The following is a 14058-nucleotide window of genomic DNA, read 5'->3' on the forward strand; positions in this document are numbered from 1 at the left end:
AACCAACTCCTTTGGCTGCCTGGCCTTCCAGCCCAGCCCGTGAACACTGCCCAGCACGGAGAAGCCGTCAGGTCTAGTGCGAGCTCTCCAGCAATCAGTGACGTAAGGAAATTTCCAGAGACAGTCATTGGCTCGACTGCCCGGCACAGTCCTGGACCCAGAGCTGCAGTTGGCTGAGGGGTTGCCGTGGCGACAGGTCGCGCACAGGCGCAGTGAGCCTCAGTGGAGGCCTGGTGGCTGCTAGGCAACGGGAAACATTCTCGGCTTAGAGACAACTTTCTACTCCTAGACCTACTTTTTCTCTGTCTCAGGAGACCGTCTGAGGCGGCTGCTGGTCTAGTCTGACTTGGTGAGTCCTGAGGAATCGAGCTGTGGGGCTAAACTCCGAGGCGGGAGACTTATGCTTTGGGAGCACATAAGGAAAGGCTCAAAGAGGCAGAGAGGCAGAGAAGGCCAATGGAAAGGCATTTTAGTGATACCTACTACCTACCTAGCAATTTAGAGGGCTGGAAACCGAGAAACAGAGCTATCAAGAGACTTGTCCAAGGTCACACACGGAGTGGTCAGGTCTGGACCTCTGCTAGTCAGTGTGGTAACCACTAGCCACAGGGGGCTAGTCTGAATTGAGATGTGCCCTAAAGGTGAAATACTTTGAAGACGTAGTAACAAAAAAGAAACTATCATATTAATAAGTTTTATATTGATTACATGTTGAAATGATAATATTTTGTACATGTTAAATAAAGAACATTATTAAATTAATTTCCTTTTTTGTTTTTGAATGTGGTTACTTGAAAATTTTAAATTGCATAGGAGATTTGCATTATATTTTGGTTGGCCAGTGCTGATCTAGACTAAAACCTGGGCCTGCTGACACCTGGTTCAAGACCTCGTGTGTTGTAATACTGTTTTTAAGCAAAGTATTTCCACCCATCTGGTGGGACCGGAGTGTGAGGTGGTGAGGGTACAAGACCGCTACAAAAGGCTCATAGTTCTAGTGTTCTGGGACCTTGCTTATGAATCAGAATCTGCCTTTTCACAAGCTCTTCAAGTGATTCTCATCCACATAAAATCTCCAGAAGCGCTGTTTTACGCTTTAGCCTTCAACTCTTTTTTCCCTTTATTTGGTTTCTCTGTGAGTACCTAGGCTATATATCTCAGATTACCTGCATTAGAATTACCTGCATTTTGAACACTACCCCCACCCCCAGAAATATTTTGTATACTCAAGTGTGAGAAACGATCTCAGTATAATGGCATTTCTCTTCATCCTTCCAAATCTGGACCATTGTGGTCCCCAAATCAGAGGCAGCCAACAGCATCACCCAGGAAGTTATTAGAAATGCAAATTCCTGGGTCCCACCCCAGCTACGGGGCTTCTAGAAGGCCAGACATAGTTCCGAATTTTCATTCCTCTGGTTTAGGTCCTCAGTTTGGGAAGAATGGGGTAACTTTGATAGGTTTTCTTTGGGGATAAGCAAATTCAGCTCTCCGTGGTTCTTAAAACCCCTCCACTTAGCCCTACTTCCCCAATCCTTTTGCTCTACTTTTCATTTTTCTTTTCTTGACCCTAACCCCTCTCCAGGAGTGAAGATGGCTTTTCGTGTCTCAGACAATGAGTTGGACCTGGAAAGTATTGGAGAGCTGATGGAAAACCCTGCACTTACAAGACTGAACAGTTTAAAAGCAAAGGGAAGACTGAGTTTTGTAACACCCACAGAAAATGAAGCTGATACACAATTCCTGACATTTAAGCACACTACAAAAGCTCAGGAGAGGACAAGAAAACGACAGCAGCCTATAAAACTAGAGCCTCTGGTAAGTTTGAAAACCAGCATTTTAGCCACCTTTGGCTACAGAGAATGTTGCTTTGGGGGATGGAAGTAATTTCTAGACTCTTAATTAACAAAGAAGGAAAGAAAACCTGAAAGTTAAGACTTGTTTATGAAATTGTAAACACACTTATTTATTCAAAATTATTGAGCTCTAAATACTGTTTGAGGTGGTGGGATGCAGTGGTGAACAAAGTTTTCTAGCAGATAAATTCTCTCTAGCATTATGTACAATATGGATACTTAACTATGTAGGCTGTAAGGCTTTTAGGTGCTAGGGTACCATTTGATAGTAGGAACTTCAGTAAGAGTAATATATATAATTACATAATTGTATTATTTTTAAAATTAAAAATAAGTAAAGCCTAGTGTCATGAAAAATTTTGTACATGTCTGAAAATAGTTTTAAGAATCCATTTATGCCCTTGGATAATTATATATCCATGTAAAAGAGCAGTGAAAGTGCATTAAAAAGTAAAAAGTGAAAGTTCTCACTCGGACCTTCAGATGTTAACTCCTGTTGTTAGTGTTTGCCTTTCAGGCTGTTTTATATGTTTATTCAAATATATGTGTATATATATATATATGTATGTGTTTGTGTATAAACATATAGCTTTAAAGAAAGATTATACAGTACATACTGATCTTCAAAGTACTGATTTCACTAAAACATATGGAAGTCTTTCCAATTTGTGCATACAGAGGTATCTTCTTTTTTTTTTTTTTAATAGAAGATGTTGGGGATAGGAGTTTATTAATTAATTTTTTTATTTTTGACTGTGTTGGGTCTTCGTTTCTGTGCGAGGGCTTTCTCTAGTTGTGGCAAGCGGGGGCCACTCTTCATCGCGGTTTGCGGGCCTCTCACTGTCGCGGCCTCTCTTGTTGCGGAGCACAGGCTCCAGACGCGCAGGCTCAGTAGTTGTGGCTCACGGGCCCAGTTGCTCCGCAGCATGTGGGATCTTCCCAGACCAGGGCTCGAACCCGTGTCCCCTGCATTGGCAGGCAGATTCTCAACCACTGCCCCACCAGGGAAACCCCAGAGGTATCTTTTCTAACAGCTGCACTGTGTTTTGTTGCATGGATGTGCCATAATAGAGTACCCATTAGTTGTTCTCCTAAAAGGAGTTCTGGTTATTTCCTTTTCATTCTGTTGTTGTTATTATTTTGCTGTTGCAGATAATGCTGCATTGAATGACTGCCTTTGGACAGATAAAAGTGGATTTTCAGAAGTGACGTTTTGTAGGTCATAGAATATGTACGTTTTAATTTTGAAAACTATGGCCCAACTGTGCTGAAAGGTTTACCTTTGCACCTACGATGTATAAGAGGTCCTGCTTACCTACATCCTTGCCAAAACTGATGCTATCAGTTCTCTTAGTTTTGCTAGACTGATAAGTTAGAATGGCATCACATTGTTGTGATTTGCATCTTATTAATGAAGTTAATTGTATTTTCATTCATTCATTGGCATGTATGTAACTTATTTCGTGGATTCTGTTCATAATCACTGTCTACTTTAAAATTTGATTGTTTGCTTTTTTCCTATCAGTTTCTGAGGTTTTTAGAAACATATATATATGATGTATATATGTGTAACTGAATCACTGTGCTGTATACCTGAAATTAACATGATATTGTAAATCAACTATATTTGAATTAAAAAAAAATAATAAAAACATATATATACATATATATTATGGGTGTTAACCCTTATTCCATTGCTTCTCAAATTCAGGCACTGATTCATGCTGGAGGAAAACATTCTTGAAGGTCCATAGTGCTCATTTGTTATTTTTATTTTAATGTTACTTTATGTGAAAAACGGTTTACCTAGGGATTAATTCAAAATTTTAATAAACAAATTAACATCTTAAATGCAAAGAAAACTACACAGCCAATTGCAATTCTGATTAACAGAAAATGCAAAGTAACAGATGTTGTTGACACTGAACTTCCATTTGCAAGGTGGGTATGACACTGCCTGCAGCTGCTCTCTTCTCCAGAGAGCAGTGTGCCTGCACTTTGCATTGTGGGGAGTTTTGGGGCCTCTCTACTATTTTTTTCCCATGGAATTAGTATTAAACCTTTTACACTTGTTTCTTTCTGACGGGTTTACCTTCATGTGGCAAAAGTGTATAATTAACCCTTGATGATTAAAGTAGTTCCATTTGACATCAGTGTGATAAATTTATGTATATTGACTTCAACGCCTACTACATGCCAGGCTCTGAGTCATACTCTGGGGATACAACAGTGAACAAGGGAGAACAGATTCCTGTTGACATTCTAGTAATCCTAAATAATTAAACTGAAGAACGTCATCTAATGATAGGTGCTGTTAAGAAAATAATATAGGGAATGTGGTCAAGACAAACAGCAGGCTACTTTAGATTGGGTGACTACAAAGGTCTCCCTGCGGAGATGTCATCTGAGTGAGTCCCAGACTATAGCCTTTATCACCTGCCAGACTGTGAATGGACAAGCCTTCAGAGATTACAGTCCCCAGCCCTTGAGCTGCCTCAGCTGATGTCAAGTGGAGCAGAGGCAAGCTGTCCTCACTGAGCTCTACCTACATGGTAGACTTTTAAGCAAAATAAATGTTGTTGTTCTGTTTTAAGTCACCAAGTTTGGAGCATTTTGTTATGTACTAGGTGACTGGAACAATATAACAAATACATGAATATAGTAGTTCTGCCATATTAAAAATACTAAGGAATAAAGTGAAAATGACATAAATTTCTACCACATGGAGAGAGTAGCTTAGTATTCAAGAGACTAATTTCATGTGTATAGGTACATGTAGTTTGATTTGTTCTGACAGAGTTAGTAATACTATGTTTGTTCTTTTTATCATTGCCATCCTTCCCCTCTCCTCCCCTCCCCTTCTTTGTTCTTTTCTCCTCCTCCTATGCCCACCTCCCCACCTTCCTCCTCCTCTCTCTCTTCTTCTCTTCCCTCTTTCTTTCCCTCTCCCACTCTTCTTCTTTTACATTTTTCCTTACCTTCAATTCTCCAATCTCTGACCCCCATTTCTATAGTATCTATCATTAACAACAATCTGATGTACATCCTTTCTTGCTTTTCTCCATGCTCAATTTTATATAAATGGATAAATACACAAAAATACATATTTTTACATATTTTTTTATGAATACACAAGATAAAAAGATGTAAATTATAACATCAAAAACATAAAATGTGGGGGGGGATAAAATGGAGAGCTTTAGAATGCATTCAAGTTTAAGTTATTATCAACTTAAATCATTACAAATATAAGATTTTTTTAAGTGAGTTTCATGGTAACTACAAAGCAAAAACCTATAGTAGATACACAGAAGATAAAGAGAAAAGAATCTAAGCTACTGAACTACTGAAGAATATTATCAAATCTAAAAGGAAGAGAGCAAGAGAAGAAAAAAGGAGCAAAAGAATCATAAAATAGCCAGAACATAATTTACAAAATGGCAATAAGTACATACATATCAATAATTACTTTAAATGTAAATAGACTAAATTCTCCAATCAAAAGACACAGACTAGCTGATTAGATTTTTTTAAATAGACCCATCTATTTTAAATTTCTTATAGGCATCTACATGCTGCCTACAAGAGACTCACTAGAGATGTAAGGGTACACACAGATTGAAAGTGAAGGGATGAAAAAGGTATTCCATGCAAATAAAACCAAACGAAAGCTGGGGTAACCATACTTATATCAGACAAAATAGACTTTAAGACAAAGGTTGTATTAAGAGACAAGATCATTATATAATGATATAGGGGTCAATCCAACAAGAGGATATAATGTTTGTAAATATGCACCCAATATAGGGGCACCTAAATATATAAAGCAAATACAGATCTAAAGGGACCAAGAGACAGCAATACAATATTAGTAGGGGACCTTAACACCCTTCTTTCATCAATGGAAAAATCTTCCCGACTAAAAAATCAATAAGGAACATTGCCCTTAAATGACAAGTTTGAACTAATGGACTTAAGAGACGTATATAGAAATTCCATGCAAAAGCAACAGAATACACTGTCTTCTCAAGTGCACATGGAACATTCTCCAGGATGGATTATATGTTAGGCAACAGCACAAGTCTTAATAAATTTAAGAAGACTGAAATCATATCAAGCATCTTTTCTGACCACAGTAGTATGAAACTAGAAGTCAATTACAAGAAGAAAATTGGAAAATTCACAAATTTGGTCAAGGAAAATTGGGTCAAAGAAGAAACCAAAAGACAAATTAAAAAATAGTTTAAGACAAATGAAAATGGAAATACAACATATCAACACTTATGGGATGCAGCAAAAGTGGTTCTAAGAGGGAATTTCATAGGGATAAATGCCTACATTAAGAAACAAGAAATACCTCAAATAAGCAATCTAACTTTACACCTCAAGGAACTAGAAATGGAAGAACAATCAAAGCCAAAAATGAATAGAAAAAAGGAAATAACAAAGATCAGAATGGAAATAAAGGAGATAGACACTGAAAGAACAATAGAAAAGATCAATGAAATTCAATGAAACTAAGAGCTGGTTCTTTGAAAGATAAACAAAATAGACAAAACTTTAGCTAGACTTACCAAGGAAAAAAAAGAAAGAGGACTCAAATAAAATCAGAAATGAAATTTTAGATGTTACAACTGATACCACAGAATATGAAGGATCATAAGAGACTGCTATGAACAAATATGTGCCAATAAATTGGACAACCTAAAAGAAATGGATACATTCCTAGCAACGTACAACCAACCAAGATTGAATCATGAAGAAATAGAAAATTTGAACAAACTGATTACAGTAAGGAGATTGAATCAGTCATCAAAAACCTCCCAACCAACAAAAGTCCAGGACCAGATGGCTTCACTGGTGAATTTTACCAAACATTAAAGAATTAATACCAATCCTTCTCAAACTCTTCCAAAAAACAGAAGAGGAGGGAACTCCTCCAAATTCATTTAATAAGGCCAGCATTATCCTGAAGCCAAAACTAGACAAGGATACCACAAGAAAAGAAAATTGCAGGCCAATATCCCTGACAAACATAGATGCAGAAATCCTCAACAAAATATTAACAAACAGAACTCAATAATACCTTAAAAGGAGCTTACACCATGATCAAGTGGGATTTGTTCCAGGGAAGCAAGGATGGTTCAGTATCCACAAATCAATCAGCATGATACACCACATCGACAAAACAAAGGATAAAAATCATATGATCCTCTCGATAGATGCAGAAAAAGCTTTTGATAAAATTCAACATCCATTTATGATAAAAATTCTCAACAAAGTGGATTAAGAGGGGACATACAACAACATAATAAAGGCCATATATGACAAACCCAAATATAACATAGTATTATGTTAGTATATCACTAACATAATACTCAACAGTGAAAAGCTGAAAGCTTTTCCTCTAAGATCAGGAACAAGACAAGAATGCCCACTCTCAACACTTTCATTCAACATAGTATTAAAAAATCCTAGCCACAGCACTAGGATAAGACAAGAAAAAAGAGATAAAAGGCAAGAAAAAGAGATAAAAGGCATCCAAATTGGAAAGGAAGAAGTAAAACTGTTGCTCTTTGTGAATGACATGATGCTACTTATAGAGAACCCTAAAGAGATCACCAAAAAGCTATTAGAACTCATAAATAAATTCAGTAAATGTGCAGAAAACAAAGTCAAAATACAGAAATCTGTTACATTTCTATACACTAATAATGAACTATCAGAAAGAGAAATTAAGAAAACAGTCCCATTTACAGTTGCATGAAAAAGCAGGAAATACCTAGGAATAAACATAACCAAGGAGGTGAAAATACCTGTACACTGAAAACTCTAAGATGTTGACAAAAGAAATCAAGGAAGACATAAACGGAAAGAAATTCTGTGCTCATAGATTGGAATAATTAATGTTGCTAAAATGCTGATACTACCCAAAACAATCTACAGATTCAATGAAATCTCTCTAAGAATTCCAATGATATTTTTCACAGGAGTGGAACAAACAATCCTAAAATTGTATGAAACCACAAAAGATCCCAAATAGCCAAAGCAATCTTGAGAAGGAACCATGAAAGATCTTGAATAGCCAAAGCAATTTTGAGAAAGAAGAACAAAGTGGGAGGTATCATGTGTCCTAATTTCAAACTATATTGCAAAGCTATAGTAATCAAAGCAGGATGGAGTTGGCATAAAACAGACACATAGATCAATGAAACAAAATAAAGATTCCAGAAATAAATCCATACATATATGGTCAATTAATTTATGACAAAGGAGCCAGGAATATACAATGGAGAAAGGACAGTCTTTTCAATAAATGGTATTGGGAAAACTGAACAGTCACATGGAAAAACAAAACTGGACCACTAACTTACACCATACACAAAAGCTAACTGAAAATGAATTAAACATTGGAACAGAAGACCTGAAATTATAAAACTTCTAGAAGAAAACATAGGTTGTAAGCTTCTTGAGATCAGTCTTGGCAATGATTTTTTGGATTTGATATCAAAAGCAAAGGTAACAAAAATTAATATACAGAAATCTGTTGCATTTATATATACCAACAATGAAAGACCAGAAAGAGAAATTAAGGAAACAATCCCATTTACCATCGCATCAAAAATAATAAAATACCTAGGAATAAACCTACCAAAGGAAGCAAAAGACCAGTACTCCAAAAACTATAAGATGCTGATGAAAGAAATCAAAGATGACATAAACAGATGGAAAGATATACCATGTTCTTGGGAAGAATCAATATTGTCAAAATGACTACACTACCCAATGCAATCTACAGATTTAATGCAATCCCTATCCAGTCACCAATGGCATTTTTCACAGAACTAAACCCATACACCTATGGTCAATTAACCTACAACAAAGAAGGCAAGACTATACAATAGAGGAAAAAGAGTCTCTTCAATAAATGGTGCTGGGAATGTAAATTGGTACAACTCCTATGGAGAACAGTATGGAGGTTCCTTAAAAAACTAAAAATAAAGCTACCATATGATCCTGCAGCCCCACTCCTGGACATATATCTGGAGAAAACCGTAATTTGAAAAAATACATGCATCCCAGTGTTCATTGCAGCACTATGTACAATAGCCAAGACATGGAATCTACCTAAATAATGAACTTATTTCCAAAAGAGAAAGAGACTCACAGACATAAAACAAATTCATGGTTACCAAAGGGGAAAGCGGGGGGGTGGTGGTCGGGGGAGGGCCAAATTGAGAGGTTGGTATTAACATGTACACACTACTATATATAAGGTAGATAACCAACAAGGGCCTACCATATAGCACAGAGAACTATGCTCAATGTATAACTGAATCACTGTGATGTATGCCTGAATCTAACACAATATTGTAAATTAACTATACTTCAATAAAATATTTTAAAATTTATTAAAAACAACAAAAGCAAAGGTAACAAAAGCAAAATAAACAAGCGGGACTACATAAAACTAAAAGGCTTCTGCACAACAAAGTAAACCTTCAACAAAATGAAAAGGAAACCTCTGGAAGAAACTATTTGCAAATCATATATCGGATATGAGGTTATAATCCAAAATATATAAGGAACTCATACAACTCATAAAACAATCAAATTTTAAAGATGGGGCTTCCCTGGTGGCGCAGTGGTTGAGAATCTGCCTGCCAATGCAGGGGACACGGGTTCGAGCCCTGGTCTGGGAAGATCCCACATGCCGTGGAGCAACTGGGCCCATGAGCCACAACTACTGAGCCTGCGCATCTGGAGCCTGTGCTCCGCAACAAGAGAGGCCGCGACAGTGAGAGGCCCACACACCGCGATGAAGAGTGGCCCCCGCTCGCCGCAACTAGAGAAAGCCCACACACAGAAACAAAGACCCAACACAGCCAAAAGTAAATAAATAAATAAATAAATAAATTTTTTTTAAAAAAAGGAAAGCAAGGATATTTAAAAAAAAACAAAAACTTAAAGATGGGCAGAGGACCTGAATAGACGTTTTTCCAAAGAAGACATACAGATGGCCAACAGATTCATGAAAATGTGCTCAACCTCACTGATCATCAGGGAAATGTGAATCATAACCACAATGAGGTATCGCCTCACACCTGTTAGAAAGGCTATTTTCAAAAAGACAAGAAATAGGAAATGTTTGCAAGGATGTGGAGAAAAGGGAATCCTTGTGTACTGTTGATAGGAATGTATATAAATTGGTGCAGTCACTATGGAAAACAATATGAAGTTTCCTGAAAAAATTAAAAATGTGATCCAGCAGTCATACTTCTGGGCATTTATCTGAAAGAAATAAAAATACTAGCTCAAAAAGATACTTATAGATACGTATAATTGCACCCCATATTCATTACAGCATTATTTACAATACCCAAGACATGGAAGCAACCTATGTGTCCACCAGTGTAAAAACAGATAAAGAAAATGTAGTATATATACACACAATAGAATATTATTCAGCCATAAAAAGAAGGAAATCTTGCCATTTGCAACAACATGGATGGACCTTGAAGGCATTATGCTAGGTGAAATAAGTCAGACAAAGAAAGATGAATACTGTATGATCTCACATGTGGAATCTAAAGAAAATGAAAACTGAACTCATAGAATCAGAGAACAGATAGGTGTTTGCCAGAGAACAGGTTGAGGGGGTGGGGTGGATGAAATGAGTGAAGGGGGTCAAAAAGTGCAAACTTCCAGTTATAAAATAAAGGAGGTCCTGGGGATATAATGTACAGCATGCTGACTATAGTTAATAATACTCTATTGTATATTTTAAGGTTGCTAAGAGAGAATATCTTAAAAATTCTTATTATAAGAAAAAAAGTGGGGCTTCCCTGGTGGCGCAGTGGTTGAGAGTCCACCTGCCGATGCAGGGGACACGGGTTTGTGCCCCAGTCAGGGAAGATCCCACATGCCGCGGAGCGGCTGGGCCCATGAGCCATGGCCACTGAGCCTGCATGTCCAGAGCCTGTGCTCCGCAATGGGAGAGGCCACAACAGTGAGAGGCCTGCATACTGCAAAAAAAAAAAAAAGAAGAAAAAAAGTGTAACTATGTGTGATGATGGATGTTAACTAGATTTATTGTGGTGATCGTTTTGCAACATATACATATGTTGTACACAAACTAATATAATGTTATATATCAATTATGTCTCAATAAAAAATAAAATAATATTCAAATAATAGTACTCTTCTAACACATTTGCTGTAAAGATTAATGGGTGTTAAAGTTTTGTCACATAGAAGAAGCTCAATAAATGGTAGTTAATATTGTTATTTAAAAAAAACTATAAACAAAATTTCGGGAATTTGCACCCAACTATATAATATATCATTGCCAGTGGGATTTATCTCAGGAATGTAGGGAATTAACCATTTAAAAAGCAATCACTGTAATTCACCATATTACCCCACTGAAAAAAAAAACATAATTATATCAATAGATGTAGATAAATCCTTTGACAAAATCCACCACCCATTCCTGATAAAACTCTCAGCAAATTAGGAGTAGAAGAGACCTTCCTCAAGTGAGTAAGGGTCATCCATGAACAACCTACACCTAACCTCAGACTTAATGGTGAAAAATTATGAACAAATAAGGATGTCTGCTCCCAGCATTTCTGTTTAACAATGTATTAGAGGTGGTAGCCATTGCAGTAAGGTAAGGAAAAGAGATAAAAGGAACCCAGATTAGAAAGGAAGAAGTAAAAATTTTCCTTCACAAAGAACATGATCATCTATTTGGAAAATCCAGTGAAAGCTATGAAAAAGTTACTAGAACTGATAATGAGGTTAGCAAGGGTACAGAATACAAGATAGTATAAAAAACTAGTTGCACATCTATGTATGAGCAATTTGAAATTGAAATTAAATAAAAATACTAGTTACAATAGCAACAAAAGTATGAATTGAGGGTAAATCTAATGAGAATGTGCAAGGCCTGAAGAATGAATACTACAAAATATAACAGAAATTAAAGAAGCTCTAAATGAAGAATGATACTGTGTTTGTAGTTTAGAAGACTCAATATTTTCAAGATGTCAGTCCTCCTCAAATTGATCTATAAATTTAACGCAATTCCAATCAAAGTCTCAGCAGTATTTCTCCTTTTTGGTAGAAATTGACAAGCTGATTCTAAAATTCACAGAAAAATGCAAAGGACTTAGAACAACCAAAACAACTTTGAAAGAGAAGATCAAAGTTTAAAGTCTAATGCTCCTGATTTCAGTACTTACTATTAAACTACGATAATTAAGACATTGTAGTATTGGTGTCAAGATAGACAAATAGACTGATGGAACACAAGAGAGAGTCCAGATATAAGCCTATACAAATATGGATTCCACTGGAAGAGTGCCCATGAAAAGTTGCTTGGTTTCCCCCAGACTTTGTCCCATACACCTTTTCTCTTTGTTAATTTTAATTGTTTTCCCCTTTTTCTTTAATAAATAATAGCCATGAGTACAGCTACTCATGTAGTTGTAGGCTTTTTGATGATAGCCATTCTTACTGGTGTGAGGTGATATCTTATTGTGGTTTTGATAAGCATTTCTCTAATAATTAGTGATGTTGAGCATCTTTTCATATGCCTGTTGGCCATCTGTATGTCTTCTTTGGAGAAGTGTCTATTTAGGTCTTCTGCCCATGTTTTGATTTGGTTATTTGGTTTTTCAATATTAAGCTTTATGAGCTGTTTGTATATTTTGGATATTATTTGCAAATATTTTCTCCTGTTCCATAGGTTGTTTTTTCATTTTGTTTGTGGTTTCCTTTGCTGTGCAAAAGCTTTTAAGTTTGACTAGGTCCAATTTATTTATTTTTGCTTTTATTCATTTTGCCTTGTGAGCCTAATCTAAGAAAACATTGCTAAGATTTATGTCAGAGAATGTTTGGCCTATGTTCTCTCCTAGGTGTTTTATGGTATCATGTCTTATATTTAGGTCTTTAAACCATTTCGAGTTTATTTTTGTATATAGTGTGAGGGCGTGTTCTAATTTCATTGATTTACATGTAGCTGTCCAGCTTTCCCAACACTATTTGTTGAAGAGACTGTCTTTTCTTCATTGTATATTCTTGCCTCCTTTGTCATAGATTAATTGACCATAGGTTTATTTGGTAGGTTTATTTCTTTTCCATTGATCTATATGTCTGTTTTTGTGCCAGTGCCACATTGTTTTTTATACTGTAGCTTTGTAATATTGTCTGAAGTCTGGAAGGGTGTTGTCTCCAGATTTGTTCTTTCTCCTCAGGATTGCTTTGGCAATTCTCAGTCTTTTGTGTTTCTGTATAAATTTTATGATTATTTGTTCTAGTTCTGTGAAAAATGTCATGGGTATTTTGATAGGGATCACATTAAATCTGTAGATTGTTTTGGGTAGTATGGCCATTTTAACAATATTAATTCTTCCAATCCAAGAGCATGGGATATCTTTCCATTTCCTTTATGAATGTTTTATAGTTTTTAGTATATAGGTCTTTCACCTCCTTAGTTAAGTTTATTCCTAGGGATTTTATTTTTTTGATGCAGTTTTAAACAGGATTGTTTTCTTACTTTCTCTTTCTGATATTTCATTATTAGTGTAAAGAAATGCAACAGATTTCTGTATGTTAATCTTGTATCCTTCTACCTTGCTGAATTTATTTATTAGCACTAATAGTTTTTGTATGGAGATTTTAGGGTTCTCTCTATTGTGTATCATGTCATCTGCAAAGAGTGACAGTTTTACCTCTTTCCTTCCAATTTGGATACCTTTTATTTCTTTTTCTTGTCTGATTGCTGTGGCTAGGACTTCCAATACTGTGATAGAAGTGGTGAGAATGGGCATCCTCGTCTTGTTCCTGAATTTAGCAGAAAGCCTTTCAGCTTTTCATGGTTGAGTATTAAGTTATCTGTGGGTTTGTGGTAAATGGCTTCCCTTGTAACTGCCTTTAGAATCCTATCTTTATCTTTAATTCTCACCATTTTAATTATGATATGTCTTGGTGGGGATCTGTTTGGGTTTATCTTGTATAGGACCCTCTGTTCTTCCTGTACCTGGATATCTGTTTCCTTCTTTAGGTTTGGGAAGTTTTCAGTCATAAATTCTGCAAATACATTTTTGATCCTCTTTTCTCTCTCTTCTCTTTCTGGAACCCCTATTATGCTTAGGTTGGCATCCTTCATATCACTCTCTATATCTCATGTGTTGCT

At 36.2% G+C, this 14058-nt stretch overlaps 1 protein-coding gene across 1 annotated transcript in view; it reads left to right on the top strand.

The window, feature by feature from the left end:
* The first annotated feature begins 261 nt into the window (after window positions 1-261).
* The window catches only part of DNAH6 (dynein axonemal heavy chain 6), a 283212-nt gene continuing 269415 nt past the window's right edge, over window positions 262-14058 (top strand). The window contains exons 1-2 of the mRNA XM_024743950.1: window positions 262-349; window positions 1586-1818. Of these exons, the coding sequence (XP_024599718.1) occupies window positions 1594-1818 (225 nt within the window). The 5' untranslated portion in view covers window positions 262-349; window positions 1586-1593. The remainder of the gene's footprint in view (window positions 350-1585; window positions 1819-14058) is intronic.

The sequence above is a fragment of the Neophocaena asiaeorientalis genome, unplaced genomic scaffold (genome assembly GCF_003031525.2).
Source record: "Neophocaena asiaeorientalis asiaeorientalis breed wild unplaced genomic scaffold, Neophocaena_asiaeorientalis_V1.1 scaffold114, whole genome shotgun sequence".
NCBI lineage: Eukaryota > Metazoa > Chordata > Mammalia > Artiodactyla > Phocoenidae > Neophocaena > Neophocaena asiaeorientalis.